This window comes from Coffea arabica, chromosome 2e (assembly GCF_036785885.1).
Source record: "Coffea arabica cultivar ET-39 chromosome 2e, Coffea Arabica ET-39 HiFi, whole genome shotgun sequence".
Lineage (NCBI taxonomy): Eukaryota > Viridiplantae > Streptophyta > Magnoliopsida > Gentianales > Rubiaceae > Coffea > Coffea arabica.
In genome coordinates, this window is record NC_092313.1 from 66030020 (window position 1) to 66053334 (window position 23315).

A 23315-nucleotide genomic window follows, 5' to 3' on the forward strand; every position below is an offset into this window, starting at 1 on the left:
GCGTTGAAGAAAGAATAAAAAGATGATACAAATGATAGTAGAATGAGAGATGTCGGACAGGTGTCATAACTTGAAAGGACGGTAATGCCCCGATAAGTATAATGAAGTCAAAGAAATTGATTATTTTTTGAAATATAAAATGTGTTAAGATGGTTGATTATTTGAAATATTATTGAAATAATTACTGTAGCACATTTTATGGTATAATGTGTTTGAGAGAAAAAATAATTGACAAAATAAAAAAAATAAATTAAAAAGTATATTCGTGATACAAGTAAATAATTATTTGCTTCTTAAAAGAATTATTTGCAAATAATACCTATCCAAACATATCGTATAATTTGAAGTTGCATTGAAATTTATATTCTATTGTTTTCATTCTCTTTTTGAGCTAAACTTGAGTTTGGGAGCTGCAAAAACTAATTGACAGCCCAATTTGAACCCATCTTTAATAGCTCGTATTATATATAAATGGTTAACTTCGTTTTTCAAAAAATAAAAACAAAAATGGTTAACTTCTCAAGTGTGAGCTGTTAACTTAAAATTTTCAAGAATTTTTGTTAATATTTCAAAATAAACGGTTCAAATTGAAACTACCTAATGTGACTTTATTTAAGTGACAAGGACTCTATAATTGCCACTATCAATTCTAGAAACCTTCTGATAAGTGTTTAACTTGTATGATTCTAGATTGCATATACGACCTATGTATTTACAATAAAAGATAATTAAGATTTATTACTTTCACATGCAATCTTCATCCCCTTTGATCAAGTGTTTTGATTAAGTGTTCACATACAATCTTCATCCCCTTGGATTTGAACAAGTGTGTTTTGATTAAACTTTATTGTTGCTCTATCAAGTGTTTTGACTCATCTTTTCATTTTTTGCAAAACAGAAGTTTAAATTGAAAAGTACATTTGCAAAATCATAATCCAACTAAGAAGTTTAATTATATTGTAACTTGTTAGGATTTTATCTATCTTGATCCCAATGGTATCCGTTAGCACACCTGATTAACACTAAGTTATTTTGTATACGCACATTTATACATCCCTGTACTTATACATCATTTCATTTTTTTTCCCCTCATTTTAGGCAACAAGGGATGTCAGTGATTTTGGTTAAACCTCAAAGTTTACTTGGGCAATTAAGGTTTTCTCTAACCCGCCTATAGGGTTCCCTTTAGAAGTTAGAATTGGATTAGGGCCAACCCGATTGATTTTGATGTAAAAAAAAAGGAAAAACTTTAATGGGGAATTCCGTAATTTCTAAATGATTTAGAGAAAATTTTTTGAAAAGTAGTGCTTGAGAGTATAAAAAATAAAGAAGATGAAGAACATTATTTATCTATATATTGTTAAAAGCATCAAATATGAAATATGTACTACTTCACGTGTAAAATATCTATAATTTACATAGAATACGTTTACTAGATATACAACTAGAGATAAGCGTGCAAAAATTTGCACTTTCTTATCACTTTTTAGCTAAAGTGTGACCTTTTTATAAAGGTTTTCAATGAAAAACCACATTTATATCCAGAAAAGCAGAAATTGCAGTAGGGCAGGAGTGCTTTAAGCCATCTTGCCCGTACTCCAAGCTCCCTTAGAGTTGCAATTGGGCCATTTGAGTTGGAATTTAACGAATCCAAACTCGGTTCATCTAATTAGTAAGATATTCGAATTTTGGGTTATGAGTTTCGAGTTAATACATATGAAACTCGTACATAACTCACAATACATTCGAGTTTTTAGCCTAATTCGAGTTCAATCCAAACTCACTTATCACTCCTTAATTTCCTTAACATAATTACTATGAACATTAAGCAGTAAAACTACTTTAAAATCTATAACATTAAAACTACACGTAAACCATTAAAAAGTTCATTAAAAGCAGTCAACAATTTTTCAACAACAATTGTATCTAATTCTTTTAAAATACATGAAAAATAATAACAAAACATGATCAACTGCCAATTATTCATTACATGTTTAACGAACCTAATTCTTTTTTTGCTAATTACTAATCGTCTAATTATACATTACATATTTAAAAATAATACATTTATAGTTATATATATTAGGGTGCATATATATAGATTAATATAAATCAAAATATAAATATTACATATGTATATAATAATGGGTTGAACTTTAATTGGACTGGGCCAATGGAGGTCCAAGTTCGGTCCACATTTTAATTGAGTTTCAAATCTACACCCAAACTCTACCTGACTCAAAATTACAATAGCCTCGGCTCATTTTCTTTCAAACATAATGAGTCAAACTCGTGCCAGTCCAACTCTATTGATAGCCCTATGTCTTCCTTAAGCACCATCCACTTATAACATTCATTTTTGTATAAAAATGAAAATAATAAATTTTTGTTGAACAAAGTGAGAGACCCATTTAACTTGGCGAAGAAGTGCTATGTGAGGAAAAATACTACTAAATTCCTCTATCTAATTGAAGCAACAAAGATTTAGTTGAGTGGAGAACCTCAAGAGAACAACTTGTTTAAATTTCCCTAATTGAAGCAACAAAGATTTAGTTTTCCTTGTCGAACAACTTGTTTTTATAGGAGAATAACTACGTTCCAATTGAAAGTAATAAGACGTCTTTTTTTTAAACTTTTTTATTTGTGTAAGTGAGAGGGTTTGAACCAACATTTGCTTATAACCCTTTCTACCTTATTACCCAACCCAACCTTCGCCCAATAAAGCACCATTTTTTTTAAATTTTTTTAAGAGGTCTTGGGCATTTGGGAATCCAAAACCTTTTGTTTACAATCCGTCCCATCTTACCATCCAATCCAACCCTTTCCTAATAAGATAACTAGAACAAGCATATCTCTTCAACATTAAGATCATAGTGCTAGACAAAGAATGGACAAATCAGACATGAAAAAGGTGTGCACTTTTGTTTTTTGACATACCTTTGTAATCCTTAAATATATTTGGATAGTAGATTATTTAGGATAATTTTTGAAAAAAATAGTGTAGCACTTTTATGATGTGTTATATGTGAGATAATAAGGTGGTTGGAAAAAGTATTGATGATGCAAGTAAATAAATTTTGACAAATAATTCACTATCCAAACAACTTGTTCCTTAGTACAATTTCTAATTCCAATTCTTTGGTATAACTTCCAATTAGAAACTCCAGTTAAATAACATTTCTCTTACAATCTAGCTATAGACATCGATGTTTTGTCATTTTAATTTTGTTAGAAAAGGGAGGGTAAATGAATAATCTTAAATTACAAAAAATTCACCTTTTTATTTTATATTTTGGGCACCAAGTTTCAATTTTCCAATTTTGAGAAAAAAAATGAAAAGAGAATAGAATAATAATAGTGAGTTTTTAGGAAATTTCCTAGCACCTACTTTGCTATAGATCCATATTCCACCCTAATCACTCAATGATAAATCTATATTCCGCCCTAATCACTCAAGGTTGCGCACTTGATCAAAACTTGCATAATTCCAAAACCTTCACAATCAACGGATTATATCAAACTCTACTAAACCATTATAGACAAGAACCCACCCCACTTACTTATTCTTTACCACCTAACTCACTTTATCACCTCACTTCCCAATCAGCGGATTAGCTTATATGGACAGAAGAATCCACCCCACTTCTTTATCATAATCACTCAATGATTGATCATATTCTACCATAATCACTCATTTTTGAGTACTTAATCAAAGGTAGCATGATTTCAAAACCTTCCCAATCCACAGATTAGATCATAGTCTATACTTGACCCTTGCACACTAATGCACCTCACTCTCACTTATTTATCCTTCACCACCAATCAGTGGGATTAGATTGTTGTCTTCCACCCTTGCAAGAACACACTAGACCCTTACACACATTAATACACGTAGCTTTGAGAGAACTAGGAAGCTTCGAGTGTGTTGGGATAGAATATCATTCGAAATAATTATTATAATACTTTTCATGATATGATATATGTGAAATAAAAAAATATGTAATAATATAAAAAGTGAGTTGAGAAATGTATTTATGGTACAAACGAAATACTATTTATTTATTTTTTTACTTTTCTAGACCCAAGAGAACTAGAACTTTAGTCTCTGCTTTTAAACTAAGCATTCAAGAATCAAGAACGAGAACCCACCGCCTCTCGATGATCATCTCCAAATCATTATTGCTTTTCTTCATGAGCTCCTAAAATTTTCTTCAAAATCTTTCCAATGCCTTAGTTCTAGGATTCCAAGCCCTATGAAAACGAAGAAAAGCAGGGAAAAGAAAAGGGAGCAAAAACAGAGAAGAAAAACGAGGGAAAAAAGAGGACAGTAAGAAACAGCTAAGGTGCCGAGGAGCAGGGAAGTGAGCCTCCGGTACCGTTTCCTCTGCCGCCGCTGGAGCCCACCACCATTGAAGTTCACCGAGATAAGCACTGTAAGCTCTCTTTTTCTTCCTTACTTTTCGAGTTTCGGCTTCAGATTTTTGAAGCTCTTATTGCTCATTTTTCAGATAGTGTTCTTTCTTAGTTGCCTATAGCTTTATATGTGATTTCGTGATTGTGTATGCTTTTAATGTTGATTGGACTGAAAATTGTTGAGATAAAAAAAAATTCTGGGCCCTTATCTAACGAAAAATGAGGAGGAATTTCCTTCAACTTTCAGATGCGTATCAGCTGTTTGAAAAAATGCCCAAACAAAATTTGAACAAAAAGGACAAATGATCTACGTTTGTGCGTTTGAGGAAGGTGAAATTCCAGCAAGTACAATGCTTGCCGGAAGATAATCGTTAATTTTCCGGGTAGAAGGGAGACTTTTGAGAGATTTTGACGCGCGGGTTTTCTTTTTTTTTTTTTTTTTGTACTTCTTCTGTTTGTATGAATTCGAGTTTTATTATGTGAAAGAAGCAGCAGCCGTCTGCAGTTCTCATCGATTGGAGAAGACGACCCAATTCCAGAAATCGCAATTTTAGTCCTTCAATTTTTATTTTGTAATTTATTCCCCAAAGTTTTAAGACTTTGTAATTTGACCCCAAAAACCTTGCTTTTATACCTTCTATTAAGTCCTAGGAGATTAGTTCAATTAGCTTTTTCATTTGTCAAGTTGTAATTAATTTTATTTTCTTTGTTTAGAAGTGATGTGACTCATATTGGACATAGGAGCATTCCAATTTTGTAATGTTTTTCTTTTTTATTTTCCTAGTTACTTTTTATTTTTTCGTGTGAGATCGAGTGGGCCTCGAGCATGTTGTTTCATGGCTTTTCCAACGGAAAGCCTTGGAAATAGTCATTTTATTTTTTTCACTCTTTATGTGTTATGTATAATTCTTATTTGTTTAGATAATTTGTGTTAATTACTTACATGTTATGTGTTTAGCAATAGATTAACTCATTTTAACCTTAAAATTAAGAGAATAAAATTAAACTCGCAATCTGTTTTATTGAGGGTGGTGGGTGCTTGAGAGTAAAAGCTTGACCTTTCCCATTCATAAATGTAGCTTCCTAATTCATTTCTGTAATTTTAAAAGACCTGGAGTTATATAACTAAAGGGTTTTAATTTGTGTTTCGAAAATAAAATTTTTTTATGTGACTCAATATATCTAAATTCTAACAAGTGGTGATTCCAAAATTTTCAAAAATTCTTTTTTAAGATTCTACTGGGTTCAAATCCGTCGTTTTTGTCAAGTCCTATTGTAGGCTCTTTGTACTTTTCTTTTTATATTTTTGAAAAACCCCAATAACAACAAACTTATTTTCTTTTTATATTTTTGAAAAACTCCAATAACAATATTTTTCATTTTTATTTTTATTCCTATTTTAAAAAAATGGGGTGCAACACTAATAGTAGCTATCCCTAACTTAATTTGTGCAGTGAGAATTAAAGCAAATCTCAATATTATCACGCATGAAGAGAAATATCTTTTGACGTAAAATTTTTCTCTAGCGTAAATAAATCGCTTGTTCTAACTAAATCAAAATGGCTCTATAGCTTAACCTATTAAATAAGAAATATCACCAAATCAAATTATATAGGAAAATATTATTTACACTCCCATTACTTCAGTTTCATCTTGATGAGGCCATATTATTCCTGTCCTAATTTCTTTTCATATCCTATCTTGTGTTCACATGCAAGGAAGTTAGATACAATTGTTATATGTGTCCAAAAGGTAAAAAAAGAAAAATTAACTTTTACTTCTCTTTTTCTAAATCTATATAACTATTTTTAATTTATTTTTTATATTCTTATTTCAATTTCAATTTTGCAAATTTTTTATTACAATTGAGGTTCTATTGCATTATCTGGATACTAGATGCTGTTATAATATTGTTGAAACATACTACTCCCTCCATCCCATATATTTAGTTTGTTTGAGGATACGTATTTTTTATGTATAATACATTCCACCAAAGAGTTTTTCCTTTTGTTTCACTTTTGCCCTTAATTATGTGTCGGTCAAAGTAAAAAGTAGAAAGCAATTCCATTACATTTGTCTTTATACATCATTAATGAAGGGCATAACGGAAATTTCAAAGTATAAAGTAGTTAGAAATGTCAAATATGACAAATATTTTGGGACAGCCAAAAAAGGAAAGTATGACACTTTTAAGGAAAGTTTCACTCCCTCTATGGTGGTTATATGAGCTATTCTTAGTAGATTTTTTGAAGTATTAGTGTCTTATATATGAGACATTGTAGTTATACTCAGTTTTGGTTATCTTTGATGTTTAGGATTTATTTATTTATTTTGGGTTTGAGTTTGGAATTTGCTCATATTACATTGTTAGATTGATCGTGAAGTTTTGTAGAAAAAAAATAATACATATTAGTGACAATTTTAAATTAATCATTTTAATGTGTAATGGAATGATTAATTGGTTTTAGAATGTAAGAGAAAATCTAATAAAGTTAACTCATAGGCAAAGAGATGAAATTAGGGAGGGGGTAATATGGTCTCCTCAAAATAAAATAGGATAGTGGGAGTGCAAATAATATATGAGGAATGTAAATAACATTACCCATTATATATTACATTAAGATTTTGACATTACTAGCTTGCCACTATAACCGACTATTCATTCCGTCCTAAATTCATAATCATACACAAAAATACACCTAAATTTTTGCAAATGAGCACTAAAGAATAATTTGTGAATTTCATTCAGAGTGCAAACTCATTCTCTTGATTTACAACCATTCACTAGCAATTTTTTACTCAAAACTTTCAATACTTACATCCGCTTATTAGAATTTTTTTGTTATCTTTTAAATCTTTTAATCTAGTTTGATTGTTAGATAAAAGGTCGTTTTCTTATTGCTAGTGGCATTAGCCTATTGTACCAAGGGGTTTGATCCCATTCCCAAGGACATCGATTTTATCTTCTTTGGAAGAGGCTTAGTCAACATACACAATAATGATGGTGCCATCAATCAATATTTGTTTATTTTTTGGGGATAGAATTCAATATTTTTTTTAGTGTATTCATATTTTAGACTTATATATTGAATTTATCATTATAAACTTTGTTCAATGCTCTAAACATAATAGCTTCCCTATGGAATGCAAAGAACGGGTTGTACCTACCACGACTTGATATCAAAAAATAAAGGCCTTCTATCATTCTACTTCATTCGGAGCTGCAAGTTAAGCTGCTATAAGTTTACCTTCCATGGTAGAATGAGCAACGAAAAAGATTCCATTTAAGAACTTCTCTTTCCCTTTATGTAGGCCTGATACCTCGTTTTCAAAAAAAAAAAAAAAAGGATTTGTAATTTGATTTAAATCAGTTAAAGTCCAATTTTCTTATAATTGACTTTTTCATATATTTCATTTGGTATCCTTCTTTAGAAAGGCGATCACTAAAGTACAATTTAAAAAGATCGAATTCCCGATCCATGGAAATAGAATGAGTACATTAACATTTTTATAATTTGAAAGGAAAAAATCAATGGAGATAGAACTTCAGTTCCTCTCAATTCCATCCATCAAGATTTAAAAGAAAATAATATCACTGGAATGGACTAGGGGCAGGTACATTGGAATTTTGTTACATTCACAAATTATAGATGAAAAAAAGTACAATAACTGTACCTGATTGTACCTAACTCAACCATATTTGTCCCCCACCCCCTACCCCGTAAAATTGGGTCATGTATTTCATACTTTTAGATCCGGTCCAACTCACCCAAAAAAAAAAAATTATGCTGTTTGTATTTATTTGGAAGAATTGTGAGGAGAGGGATGAGTTGAGTGGTATTGGGAAGGAATATAAGTGAAAAGTGTCGAGTTCAAAACATACCACTCACGCCAAAAAAAAAAAACTGGAAGAATTGAAAATAAACAAGTAGGAGGTATCTAAAATTTTGGAAACTCCAAGCCCATAAAATAGTTTTGATGGACCCAAATTGATAATCAATCACAAACCCATAGAAAAATATTCAAGGTAAATGATCAAAGAGGCAAGGGAATTTTTTTATCGATCAAGCGAGACTCTTGACTACACACAATGAAAAGTACGACGGAAATTACTACTTACAAAAAGTCAAAACACAAATAGAGATGCCACTGATTTGTACTACTTCGACTCATGTATTGCGACTCTCGGTCCTTACACACACACACACACATACAACACGGATACAGGGCCGTCCTTGAACGATCCCCTCACAAACACAACCGTGAGGACTAGAAATAACCACGTCGACTAGTTTTGGGAAGGTGAAAAAATGACGTCACATAAATTAGTAATGGAAAAAAAATTTGACGCTTCTGACAGACCTCGTCATGAAGCATTAGCTCCGTTCCACAAAATCCCGCTCAAATGAATCATCAAACAAAAAGTTCATTTGCTTTCCCTCCACAATAATTGCCAATTTTCATTCATCCATAACACCAGAAAATGGAAGCAAACAGAGAATATAAGAAAGTGGCTGGAGGCAAAATAAGAAAGTGGTTGAAGGCAGACTAGGTATAAGGGAAAGCAGGGAAAATACAATTGCACTAAGGTATATTACAGCAAGAAAAAGGAAGAAGTAGCGACAGAAGAGCAGAGTTTCGCATTCGGAGAAGAGATAAAGCAGGAAACATCCAGGTAATAAAACAATAATGGTATTACATAACTTTTGAAATTTGACAAGGTCATGAAGCGATGTGAGTAGTTGTCATTGTTGGACAATGTTGTGAATGAATAGGTCAATTGATTTTTAATGGTTTTGATGGAACAGACTGTCCACTAGTCTCAAGTAGAAGAATGTAGGTATTTTGGTGACCAACATAGGGGAGGATAGGTGAGGAAAATTTAGTGCGCCAAGTGTTTGTAAAATCGTGTGAATGGGTTGGAAAATTGCTTGGGTAATAATATAACAAGGGTACTGGTTGTTTTATGAATTTCTTATAGATTTTGTTGATTAGTAGTGCTTGCGTGCAGATTATACTTTATGTGTGGTTTGTACATACTATTCATGGCAACATACAAAGCGAAAGAAAAAGCATTACAAAGATAATTTCCTTAAAAATGCCTCTTACAGCATGTTATATAAGAGACATTTCACATGAATAAATAATGACGCGGAGTAAAATTATTATGCAGAATAAAATAACATGACACTTAGATTGGTAGACGCATTGCAGAGAAAAAAGTTATAAGTTTTTTTAGCTAGTAGGGTTGGTCACCATGTTGAATAACTGTTACATGCAGTTAGTCAACAGTTACAGTAGAAGAATTGATATGTAATATTGCGTGAGCATACTGTAAAATTGCTACCTATTATTTGTTAGTTAACTTGTATTTGCATAATCACAGGATAAATAGAAGAAGGGGTTAATTGTTTGAAACTTGATAGTTAGGGCAGCAGACGACAATCTGAACAGGGTAGGTAGAATGAATAACATAGTTTTTAACTTGGCACACTCAATGTGGAAAAAGGTTACAAGTTTTACTTTGCTAGTGTGCGTGGACATGAAGTTGAATAACTGTAACATACAGTGAGTTAGCAATTACAATATAAGAACTGCTTTGTAAAATTTCGTGAATATAACTGTGAAATTGATACCTCCTGATTGTTACATTAACTCATATTTATAGAGTAGGACAAGAAATAGAAGAAGAAGTTAATTCCATCAAACTTGATAAATGAGTGAGAGTAGATTGTAAGTGGAATTGGTGAGACAGAATAATTAACCTACTGTTAATTTTGACAAACAGAATGTGAAAAATAAGTTACAAGTTTTCATAACTATTGTTACTAAGATTTGAAAGTGATATATTATTTATGTTAGTACTTTGTAATGCATTAAGAATAAATGGGGAAAGCATAATGGAACTGAAGTGCAATTGTCTGTGTAAAACTTCAATTTAAATGGACAGATACTCTGAAAGGGATGCATTGGAGATTAAGAATCTTGGGGCTTATGGAAAAGGAAAGTTGGTAACATGTTATTTATTGTTTACCTCATTCCATATAAAAAGTATTGGTGTATGTATTACGTGGCTTTGTTATTGAAATGGTTGGTTTAATTTGATGTTAAAGGTTGGACGACATGATCCGGACGAGAATAATATGGTGCGTGGCGTACTGAATTATCCCTGATTTGGTAGGGATGATGATGAATAGCGGGCATGCCGATATCGGTATAAATGGGCCTGTTCCATGGTTAACGAAATTTATTGTTTGGTTTGACGTAATTACTGCATATTATTGTCAACATTATGGGTCATTGATAGGTCTATCAACTTGTAACTACATACAGTTACAGTTAATATATGAAACCAATCCCAATATTGCATTGAACAAATAAGTTATCTTGAATTAAATCACATGCATGTGAATACATAAATGTAGTGATCTTTTGGATAATCATATTATAAATAAATGAAAATTCTCACTGATATCTTCAATATATCATAAATCCCGACTATTCGCATCCCCCATGTCTTGCCTTTCGCCATCCAAACTTATCCCAGTAGTACTCGAGATATCGATTTATTATAAAGGTATCACTCCTTGGTACTCGGGTACAAGAATCAAAAAATATGATCATTTTCCACCCGAGTTAGCTACGCTCAAGAGAAAATCAACCACTTTTGAGATTCCTACCCAACATACATATCTAAGATCCCCAACCATAGACATTTGTTTCACACTTAACAAGCCAATCCCTACAGTCCGAGAACCTTCTCCCGGCACGAGCTCGATAGGAGCTCTGATACCATCTGTGACGGCCCCACCTCCTCCTAAGGCGTACCAAACCTGAAATTATCAGGTTGATTCCTGACACACATATATATCATGGCCTGACTACTACTAGTACCAGTACAACTTGAAATTGAACTCTACTTCGCCCCACCATATTAACCAAACAAAATTCCTAGTACTAGAAACTAGTAGCACTAGCTTGGTTTAATAATTTCCTACAAGTTTTCTCAAAAACTAGTGGAACAGAAAAAGGATTGAAAAAAACAAAAAAACAAAAAAAAATCGGAATTCTTTTCCCGCGAACTTCAACTAACTTCATATAAAAGACCAAATGTCCATTCAATTCCCAAGTATTGATAAACCACAAAGACAACAATCCATCTAAAAACGTCAAAAAACTTTTTGTGGATACAATCTTCTCCCGTTCGTGGATACAATCTTCTTCATCTTCTTTTTGTCTTCATACTTTCTTTGGATACAGTCAAAAAACTTTTTGTGGATACAATCTTCTCCCGTTTGTGGATACAATCTTCTTCATCATCTTTTTGTCTTCATACTTTCTTTTTGTTATTTTCTTTGGTCTTCTTTCTTTCAAAGGCACAATATCCACTAGCAAATGTATATTATATTTGTAAGCATGCATTAGAAAAGTCAAATTCATCATCTCAAGGACTCATAAGAGACCGACGGCATGTGGAGACTGGAGACTTTAGAGCAGGTGTTGCTATAAATTTCAAGATTTGTTTATGGCATTGGGAAAATATTCTGCTCCATTGGGTTTTTCCGCATAAAGGGGGCTCTTGGATTATTGACGTTAATAGCAGATACAGATTCAAAACCTGAGGCAAGTTTATCTTTCATTCAGTTTTGCTTATTTATTTTGTATCTGGAGAAGTTAGTAATGATATGTTGCTGTTATCTATAGAATCCCAAGTTTGCAATGAGCTGTTATATTGGTTCATCTACAAACTTGATTTTAACTAGTAAGAACCAAAGGATGAACACTTTTCTCTTATACTGTGTTCTCAATGTAGTGTCATTTCCTTGCAATTTTCTACTTTGTGGATTGTGAATTGGATTTAGGTGTTCTATTCCTTCAATTTAAAAGTACTTGAGCTTTTGTTTTTTAAATTAAAGTCTGGTTGGAATGTTGTGAAATGCGGTAAAGTTTCCCTTGTGTAATTTTAAAGAAAAATGTCTTACTTTAGGTATTAAATCTTCATTATATTCAAACTTTGCTGACTTTCTTGATTTCATTATTTTGGGCTTGGGAGAGTTGGGAGGGGGTAGGCAAATTTTTCTTTGAGAAAATATTCTCAACTAGCTTATTTCTTTACAATTCTTGCATTTTCTACTACACAGGTAGGTTTCCCTTTAATTCTGTTTGGTTTTGATTTTCACTCCCAATTCTGCAAATCACATTCGAGAGGTAAGCCTTAGGAGGACTATTTTGTAAGATAAATGCTGCTCCTTGGTTTGGCCTTAATATTTTGGCCTCTGAAAACTGGACACTGTAGGTGTTGGCACCTGGGATCCTCGACGATATATTTTTTATGCCAATTCAATGTCACCACTAATATTTCGTTGAGTGTCTTACTCTTATTTGCACTTTAATTTTTTAATAATTCAAATTAATTTGATTTAACACAAATTTTTTCTACCCTTTAAACATTTTAACCAAAATTAACCGACCGGTCTAATTCATATACCAATACTTTCATCAATGATTGCCTTCAAACTCTCCAATCCACTCCGATGAGGTCTACACTTCAATGTCGTCGTCCTTTTGATTCCTCCACCAGCTTCGCCATTCCACGTGGCATCATATTCACTGCCGATTGCCTCACCGTCAAAGCCCTTCTCTTTCGAGCTCTCCACTGGAGGCAATTTCATGTACTTCATGGCTGAGTTCTAGAAGGGGAAGAAGATTACGATAGCAAAAGGGCTTAATTTCTGCCTTTCCAATGTAATTTTGGCTTTGCCCTTCTACTTGTGGACTGGTCCTAGTATTCACCAAACGTTCTTCCTCACGACAACGCCGTCTACAGAGCTCTCCTTTGCTCCAACTCTGGCCTCTGTAACTTTTCCTATTGCTGATTTCCTTCCCAGGTTCTTGTTCATTCTTTTCTGCCATTTTCCCCACTTTTTTATGTGCCCATTTTCTTGCAGATGACCCTTTCGGCGATCCAAAGGTTGTAAATTTACAATCCAATGCCAATCCAAAGTTTCTATCAAGTTTACATAAAAATTGAATCTTCAATGTTATAATCGAACCTGAAATATCTGAAACTGGTGGGCCTCCACTAATTCTTCTGACGCTATGAAGAAGAAAGAGAGGGAGAAGCTTTTACTGCTTTCCCTTTGGCCTCCGTTTGGCCTTTGCCCTTCTCTCTCGGAAATGGAGTGGCGGTAAGCAAATGTCAGAGGGGACTCGCAGACGTCGGCGTTTAGTGACTCTTTTGGATTATATTCCAGTGCCCAAGATTTTGTACATCATCGGCCTTTGCCCCTCGGAAGTTTCTAACCTTGATGGAAATGATGAGAAGTTTTATAGGACTTTTTCTGTAGCAATTTGCTTGGAACTTGTGTTTGTGGTCCACGTACTTTTCTGTTTGTGGAATGCTGCAACAGAGGCCCATAAATTAATGGTGTGATTAACACAAAATAGTGCAGATAAATTACCTAGAATTGTTGATGTTCGCTCCGGCAACCGTTCTTGACTCTAATATAGTGTAGAATCTCGTTTAGGTTTGGAGGCAATTTTGTTTAGGATTTTCTGTGGTTAACTCAAAAGTATTGGTATATGAATTAGACCGGTCAGTTAATTTTGGTTCAAAGGTTTAAAGGGTAGAGAAAACTTGTGTTAAACCAAACCAATTTGAATTATTAGAAAATTAAAGTGCACATAATAATAGGACACTTGGCGCAATATTAGTGGTGGCATTGGATTGGTATAGAAAATATGTCACCGAGGATCTCAAGTGGGGTGTTGGAGAGGCAGCTATGAAGAAGTGGGTTTGTAATTCTATCTTGGACTAGTTGGGTTTAGCAACTCAAGAGGGATAACTTTGAGTGGAAGCCATTAAAGAAACCTTAGGCTGAGCTTTGCTTTGATTGATTTGATATGTTCTTGTTGACATCCATAGTCACTGTTCTAAATCTATGCTTGATTGATTTCCTGAAGTTTTTTTGGTTTTCTTGATGACAGATCATTTACAGATTATTGAAGCTGATATAGATTGTCAGTCCTGTGAAAAAGGCAAAGGGTCTCCTGGAAATCTCCCTTGTGATTTGGTATGTGTTATTCTTGGCTTTTCTCAGAAACGGAATGGTCTAACAAATTATTTTGCATTAAGGTTGCATGTTTTACATCTGTGGCTTATATTGAAACTTATCAATGACTTGGGACTTTTTATTTACCTTCTCAGTTAAATGAGTCGCATCTAATTTGCATGTGTAGCTGCACACATCTGCACTGAACTTAACTTTTTGGTGGCATCATCGTCATTTTTCTGGGAATATTTTTTTTAGATGTTTTTCTTTCTAGTTTTGCAATATTTACATACTTTTGCATCTAGTTTTGCAATATGTAATACATACTTTTGCATCTCTGAAAGCTAATTTTACTCTCTTCTTTGTAATTACTTTATTTTTCTTATCTTTGTGCAATATTTTCTTATCTCTGTGCAGTGACTCCTGACTTATCAATGGAAGAGAAGTGTGGAATTGCGAATGACATCACTGAAGTAATTATTTTTCTTGTAAACCTTTTGTTATTGATTGGTTATTTTCTGAAGGCAGGTAAGAAAGCATGATTGTTGTTTGCTATATTTACTGTTTACAGCTCATAGGGAATACCCCAATGGTATATCTCAAGAATGTTGTGGATGGTTGTGCTGCACGTATTGCTGCCAAATTGGAGGCTATGAATCCCTGCTCAAGTGTAAAAGACAGGTAAAAATGTTCCACTTATAACCGGTTCTTCTTCTGAAAAATTTTTCTCACTGTATTGTCCCAGTGGTTCCACGTCTTGTTTCCTGCATGCTGAGTACAGATGTCAATAGACCAAGTGAACATGTTATATCTCTCCTTACCTAAATGTAGGATCGCATACAGTATGATAAAAGATGCAGAAGAGAAGGGTCTAATTACCCCTGGCAAGGTTAGTTAAGTTTTTCCTACTCTCTTCTTTTAAGTTCACGTTTTACTTCTTGAAGACCATGAGTATAAATTTGCACTTGTATCCATCTTTATACTTTTCCACCAAAATTATATACTTTGTATGATGGATCTTTAAAAGATGAAACAATTACTGCAGAAGCTTTTTGTTTGTATTGTGTTACTGATGACAAAAAATTGGCCCTCTTTTCAAGAAAAACTACAAAGGTTATGGGCCCCATTTTTGGTCGTCCAACTTCACTAAAATTTTGTACTAACGATGTACTCTTGGTTTTGGATATGGACATTTGGTGGCTGAAGACGGTCCTTCTCGAGTTTACCAGCGGTAATACTGGCATTGGTCTTGCATTCATTGCAGCAACTAGGGGCTACAAACTTATCACAGTTATGCCACACACGCAAAGTCTCGAAAGAAGGATTATCCTCCGTGCTTTTGGAGCTGAGGTATTCATCACCGATGGAGCAAAAGGTATTGATGGACTTGTCAAGAAAGCCGAGGAAATAATGGAGGCAACACCAAATTGTTTTTTTCTCAAGCAATTTGAGAACCGTGCTAATCCAAAGGTACATTACATCCAGATAAAGTGCATACAGATGATCGCAACATGCCACTTAGCATTTCTCAATGTGTAGATACACTACGAAACCACTGGACCAGAGATATGGAAAAACACTGGAGGGAAAGTTGACGCCCTGGTTGCAGGGATTGGAACAGGGGGTACACTTACTGGTGCCGGAAAGTTTCTTAAGGAGAAAAATGCGGACATCAAAGTCAGATTCTTCTTCTTACTATTCTGATGCCCCTTTTGTCTATTTAATTATTCATTGTCGTTATTGTCTTGAGTAAACTATTGTTGACAGGTATATGGAATTGAACCTGCTGAAAGTGCAATACTGAGTGGAGAAAAACCAGGTGATTATATTCTAGATCTAGCTTTTCTCATCTTTTATGGTCTTTATTATGTTCAAGATTGTTTGTTCTTAGGCTTGTTTTACTGTTAGGTTAGGTGCATAATACACTCGAATAAATGACTTGGTGATAACATGTCCTTGTCGATCAAAGCCTCTCTACTAGATCACATTTCTCACTCTTTTTACCTATAATTAAATATAATCTTGTTATACAATTTGTTAATTGTGAAATGTCTCATTTTGCATCTAGTTCATAACTTTTTGATTATCCTAAGGCTGCTTGACAAATATTAGTTTTATCTCAAATTAGTGTCTTGAATGTGTTTTAGAGTCCATGACTTGGATTTGAAAACTCATAAGCCCTCATGAGGTTCTCATCTCTTAAACTCAATTACAAGTATAATTGCAGACTATATATGGAAGTCGATAGTTCCCTTAAATTGAATTTTCCTTATGAGAATTGGAAAAAAATAGGCTGCAGTTTTCATATTTTTTGAGTCACATAAAATGAGAAATTTTTAATCTTAGTTCTTGAGCCACTTAATAGTAACAAGTTAATTTCATGATTGAATATGTATGTTTTTCATTCAAAGTTGCTCATCACTGAGAAAAACCTTTAATGATACCATATTTCATATACAGCGAGTTTTGAATTGTTTTCTACTGTCATTTTTGTTGTTCTGGAAGTAGGATTCTGAACCATTTTGATTTTTCTGCTATTCTGGCTTTATTTTCAAGTAGATCTGGTTAAAAGCTCATATTGATTTGATGGCTATGGCCTCGAGCTGTTCAAGCATACAATTGTATGGACCTAATTATTACAAAATTTAGGGGTAAAAATGAAAGAAAAATAATGTTTAGAGACCTATTTAAAATTAAAGTAGGGACCTAATTGAAAGGAACTAAAAGTTTTAGGGCCAGATTACAAATACGTAAAAGTATATGGACTGATCGGCCAATTCGTTTCTGGTCTTGCTAACCTAACAGGCCATTTGGGCCAATTTGGCCTTTTGTCTGGGTCAGAAGCTCCCTAAGCCCAATAAAAAATCCAAGGAAAATGTACTGTCCGATCCATAATCTTACCCCAAACAAACCCAACCAAAAGGGTAGGCTTTTACCTCCTAAGCCCAAGCCAAAAACCCAAATAAATAAATTAAAGCCTATTTGTAAAACCCAGCCAAAATGAACCAGACTTGTCTACCAAAACCCAACCAAATCAAACCACAACCCAAATCACTAACTATTTCACCAAAACCCAATAAGATAATAAATCCACTAAAACAAATTAAGGTATAATTACCCCAAATCACAGCAATAACATGCTTAGAAATGCACTTAAGATATGGAACAGAGGATGAAAACTCAATAGAGGCGTGACTGGTTCAATTACATAAGATTTTGGGCCATAGTGTAATTAGGAAAAAGTCCGGGAAAGCAATATATAATAGAAAATTAAAAAATACAGTAAAAATTTCATAAAAAATCTCATTTTTTATGCATTTTGATTTTTTGAGTTTGTTAAATTTTGTGTATTACTCAATTAATAGTTATTGGATTTTAACGAAACAAAAAAGAACTAAAATATGATGTTTATGAAGGAGAAATAGTAATATAATAAAAAGTGGGACAAAGAATGGCGCAGGGTGTGGGACAGAATTTTTGGAAAAAACACATGCAGAGGTTCGAGGCTTTCTTCTTCAACATTCTTCCTTCTGCAACTTTCTTTTCATTTCAACAAACACAGCTAATGCCCCCGAACCCAACATCAAAAACTTGGTTTTGTCAACCAGATCATGCAACGATATTATCAGTACTCAATCTTACTTGGTTCATGTCAAGATTACACCAAAATCAAAACCCTAGGAACACATCAAAGAGGGGACAACAAGAACAACAGTAGCCGACTTTTTGACAGGTTTAGTAAGGATCTGAACTCGTATAAAAGGAAAGGAACAAATAAATTTACCTCCTAATGTTCTATGATGCTGAATGAACGTGGAATGGTTGAAGAAAATGCGTCTGAAAGCGAGATTTTGCACCACCCAACTCCTACTGATGGGTCCAAGAGCTGGTGACGGGCAGTTTTTGAGCCGAAATTTGGGTCACCTAGAGGCAATATCTCGGGCAACTTTCTAAATGGAATCTCTTCTATGGTATGCCGGGATAGTGCAGATAAAAAGAAAACACCCAAAAGGGCAAAAATGAGATCAGATTTTGATCACCAAGTGAGCCAAACGATCAACCCTGGCTCATGTTCTTCCTCCAAAAAAATTTCTGCATTTTTTCTTCCTTTTTCTTTCTTTTTTTATCTCTCTTTTCTCTCTCTATCTACTCTTCCGCCGTCTCCCTCCTCTCTCTGCATTTAGGGCTGCGTTTGAATGCATTTATAGGAGACCAAGGTTGCTAAACCCTTATCTCAAGGGTTCATGTGCAAACTGATATTTGTTGGAGGTTTTGGAGCCCTTAGATCCATTTCTCTCTAGGTGTTTCATGATAAATCTCAAGGACTGAGGTGGCAAACGGTTGAAAAAAAAAAGAAAACAACAAAATGAGTGGAATGGGAGGCCAAAAATGGCCTCTGCAATTTTGCTTCTGTACTGTCCATGGCTTCTGGTACGAAGCCATGGTTGATGATTGCGCGCGTGCATTGAAGCAGCAAATTTTTTTTTTTAAAAAAATTGATCTTTTCTTTCTTCCCCCTTTTTTTTTGTTTTTCTTTCTTTTTTTTTTCCTTTTCTTTTTCTGATTTTTCTAAAGAAATAGAAATGAAACAAAAAATTAATAAAAATAAAAATTTAACTAAAATGAACAAAATAAAAATAAAATGAAGGAAAACAAGAAAAGAAAAAAATAAAATAAAATAGTGAAATTTTGGTATCTACAGGCTGGTAATGATCATATCACCCAGAACACAGAATAGATAAAGGGAGGGCAACCTTAACTTTGTGCTGCATCTTTTTCTTACACACCTGATTGATCTTGGATCTAACTTGGAACAGTTTTTTATTCTTAACGTCCTGTTACTTGATGCTCGATAAAGAGTTGGTTTAATATGCATAAAATCATTAACGGATGTCTAGAGTACTAATAAAGGCTACTCAAGCACCTAGTGAAAAGCTTTTTGTTTCACTATCTCTTCTTCCTATGATATGTGCCTGTTGATCTTTCTACATTTCACATCACTTCTTCAAGTGCTTCCTTTTGTTGTGTTGTAATCACACAATATAAGTGTTCTGTTTTGATGAATTGATGTTTACCTTTTTTATTGGTAATGCTGCTTTATCCTACTTTTCATTCTTTTTGGTTCTGATAATATTGTAAATAACAATTGTTGATTTGCAATGAGTCTAATGGAGCTCTTATCCTATTTTTGAGATAACTCATGTTTACCAGTTACAAATTTTTTGTATTGATCTGAAAGGTCCTCATAAAATTCAAGGAATTGGTACTGGCACCATCCCTCCAGTTTTAGACATTAATATACTTGATGAAGTTATTCAAGTAAGTAATTTGTATCTTTTTGTATCTCATGTTCGTGAAAGAAAATCATGCATGAAAGTGAAATAGAATCATGTATGAAATTTTATTTACTATATCCTTTCATCCATTTGTATTTTTGTCACAAAAGCACATTATACTTGCACTTTAGGAAGAAAAAGAAATGTGCATAAAACAGTCTAATGAAGATGGATAGTAAAGAGAAGACTTCCTTATCCAGATCTTGCTTTTTTATTCTAATGTATATCCTTGCTTTTTTTGTTTGTTTAATGGGAGTAGAGTGTAGAAAATGCTTTAGAAGTCATTATAAGTCTTTTCGTACAAATTCTCCTTGTTCAGTATTTTTTGATCTTTTAGGCTCATTAAATCGTTGTTTAGCAGAAATTAGAGCTTTTTCAAATTGATTCTTGATATTTTATGCACTAATGTAGTAAAATTTGGATGTTCTAGTTCTATATATAGAAAACAAGAATAAAATATCTGAAGATTGTGCTTAAAGAAAGCTTTTGAGCCATGTCTGTAACGCATTGGCCTCAAGTATGAACTATTCTGTGTAGTTAATCTGCTCAAATGATTCTCCTTACAGTTTACCTTGTTTTGGAGTGCATCAAAAGCATTTTTAAGTATTTATTTTGGACTCATGAAACTGGTTGAATGACCATGCTATCCAGAATGGCTTTGATGAGTCATACCTTTGATCAAGTTCCTGGTTCATCCAGAATGAGTGTGGAAATCCCCCACTATCTGCTATCTTTTGTATATTGAAAAAGTTAGATTATATTGTTAGTTCCTTTTTGAGTTCAACATTTACCTAGACATTCGGCCCTTCTGACAAGATTCCGTGTCAGCTTTTGCTTTAAACTTTTGGTGCCATAGAATGAGAACATATGCTCAAATTCTGTTTGCTTTTCTGGTTTTTCTTTTACTATTTACATATATTGGCCCCTTGAAGGATCTTACATCAGTTCATCAAGTCTTGCTTATTTTTATCATGTATAATCAAGTTGATGTTCTCCAACAGCATTTATTCTCACTTGGTAGGCACATGCTATAACAGGACAAAAAGTCTAGAACCAACATAAAAGAAGACATCTTATATAGGACTAGTACAGAGCATTTTTGGCCCCCTAAATATTTTTCCTTAAGTTCTAGCAAAGCTTCTCCTTTTCATTGTAGAAGTTTTGCTTCAATGAATGGCATCATCTCTTTTGGTTATTTCAGTACATTGGTTCTAAATTTATCTTGTTGATGCTTTTCTTGAAAAGTATTTACTTAAGTCATTATCTGTTGAAAGACAGTCTTTGTTTTCAAAAGCTTAAAAATGCATTGGTGTGTCCAAGTAAAAAGTAGTCTAGGAAATATGTTTGCTAGGTGCATATGCTGGGATATTTTAGAGGCACATAAACATTTTCATTCCCATTTCCATTTAATGATTTCCTGTAACATAACTTTCTATTTGATGTCATATTTTGCTTCTTCTTTTCTCTTGGCCACTTTTAGATATCAAGTGATGAAGCTATTGAAACTTCAAAACTTCTTGCACTCAAGGAAGGTTTGCTGGTAAGTTGAAAGTTTTGAAGGCATCTCTAACCCTTCCTTCTCTGACCAACCACTACTGACATGTTTTTGCTTCAATATATATCACGTTGACTCTCGGGTTTGTAGGTGGGCATTTCTTCAGGTGCTGCTGCAGCTGCTGCGATAAAGTTAGGAAGAAGGCCTGAATATGCTGGAAAACTCATAGTAGTAAGTTGAACTTTTTCTTAGCTGATGCAGATGTTGCAGTTAATTTTTAACTGCTCAACTTCTTGAAAAGCTTTCCAAGTCAGATATCAATTATTACCCTGGTCATTCTATCGACTGCTTGAACACCCTTATGTCACAAAAATTAAGTTTCTAGTTTTCCTTGTTCTCCTGTTTTGGGTCTCATGACCAATCCATTATACTAAGGATACTTCATTTCGTTTTCCTAACGGCTGCCCATGCCTAAGATACTTAATTGTGATTCAAGCTGGAATTTTCACTTTAGGTAAATCTGCAACAATATTATGGATTTTTTTCCTTTATTATTTTTTTGGGGCGATAGGCTGAAAACTGTGGACAAGCTACAGATCTCTTGTTTCATTGACATGTTTTTTGAAATGTGATATCACCTATCAGTTCATGATTAGGTTATGTCTTTGTTATTAGAGGGTTGCGCCCATCTACTTATTTCTCTTGCTTTCAAGATTTTATTTTTCTGTGCTTCCTATTGTTAAAGCAGACAGGATATGTCAAAAAGGCAAGTGAAGAACAGCAGAATTACAGCCAAGGCCTAAACAGATATATGATGTTTTGGCTTTGGGCATAAACTTGAGCATGTATGGATTTCCAATGTCATCTGTCAACCCCAAAACCCCTATTAGATCCAATTCTCTCAGATACCTTCAAATGCTCCAAGCTATATCCATAAAAGAGTTGCAAATATATCAATCCTTTTACTTCTGTTTCAAATCCAGGTACGACAAGGAACACAAGATCCTTTAAGTCAGACTGAAGTGAGCGTTAGCAATCAAAGCAGTGATCAGAAATTGAGAAAAAAATTCCAAATAAAAAGACCAACAAGTTTTCCCTTTGGCTTGTATTCTGTTGCCCCTTAAAGGCTTTCACATTATGCTGGAAATTATAATCCACTTTAAGTTTGCTAAAGTGTATCCCACATTGAAAGTTTTATATTTTTCATGTAAACTGCAGATACAACCTATTTCAGGCATTACTCGGGTTGCGGTCCTTGACATTTTAGATTAGTCTAGGCAGCCTATCATAATAGTAGGCATTTTCTTGTTCTATACAGATGAATCTGACTTCCATCAGTTCCCCTTTTAATGAGATCTGTTTGTTCTTTCTTTTTAGGTAATCTTTCCCAGTGCTGGGGAGCGTTATATCTCTACAGAACTGTTTGACTCATTGCGGATAGAAGCAGCAAACCTGAATTTCGACTAAGTGCTCCACACTCGCACCTGCATTTTCAGAAACAGTTCACAGGACATTTGAGTGGTTTAAGGTGGCATTGTGATATATCTTTTTATTTACCTTTTTTGAAGCTCAGCCACAACTGTAGCTGTTGAGTACTTCTTTGATTAGTGGAAAGTGGCCTCTGCATACATGATATAGACACAGTTCCTCTTGTTGCAGAATTCTCTTCCACCTAGTTTGTCCTTTGTCATCATACTTTTGTGTTGTATTCTGAAGTTTTCCCCGAAGCCCTGTTCAACACCACTTTTGTTGAATATGTTAAATGACTTGCAAGCATCTTGATTAGTAATATTACTTGCTACTTGGTTATAAAGTTTGAGTCCTCTACAAATTTGACTGGAGATCGACACTTTCTCGCTCATATACTGCTTGTTTTGACATGATAATGACATTACCAGATATGGAAAAGATTATGTTGAAATGCTGGCTTTTTGTTCAAGTATATTCAAGGGGAATGGGGAATTTGTGTTGCCAATACAACTGCAACGAGACTTGAGGCTTGATTGTGGAATATTTGGC

The 23315-nt window shown here is 33.8% G+C and overlaps 1 protein-coding gene across 4 annotated transcripts; it reads left to right on the top strand.

The window, feature by feature from the left end:
- Positions 1–11796: 11796 nt before the first annotated feature.
- Positions 11797–23109, top strand: LOC113732690 (cysteine synthase). 4 transcript variants are annotated; one of them, XM_027258618.2, is made up of 13 exons: positions 13130–13269; positions 13362–13384; positions 14401–14486; positions 14883–14938; positions 15037–15146; positions 15297–15354; positions 15672–15935; positions 16005–16142; positions 16233–16284; positions 19705–19784; positions 21282–21341; positions 21447–21527; positions 22674–23109. In XM_027258618.2, exons 4-13 carry the CDS (start codon positions 14900–14902, stop codon positions 22761–22763), a joined length of 972 nt encoding a protein of 323 aa, XP_027114419.1. In that variant the 5' UTR covers positions 13130–13269; positions 13362–13384; positions 14401–14486; positions 14883–14899; the 3' UTR covers positions 22764–23109. The 4 variants fall into 4 exon arrangements, with proteins under 4 accessions (XP_027114417.1, XP_071936824.1, XP_027114419.1 ...); XM_027258616.2 differs by lacking the exons at positions 13130–13269; positions 13362–13384 and adding an exon at positions 11797–12036; XM_027258617.2 differs by lacking the exon at positions 13362–13384 and having other exon boundaries at positions 13162–13301.
- Positions 23110–23315: the final 206 nt, after the last annotated feature.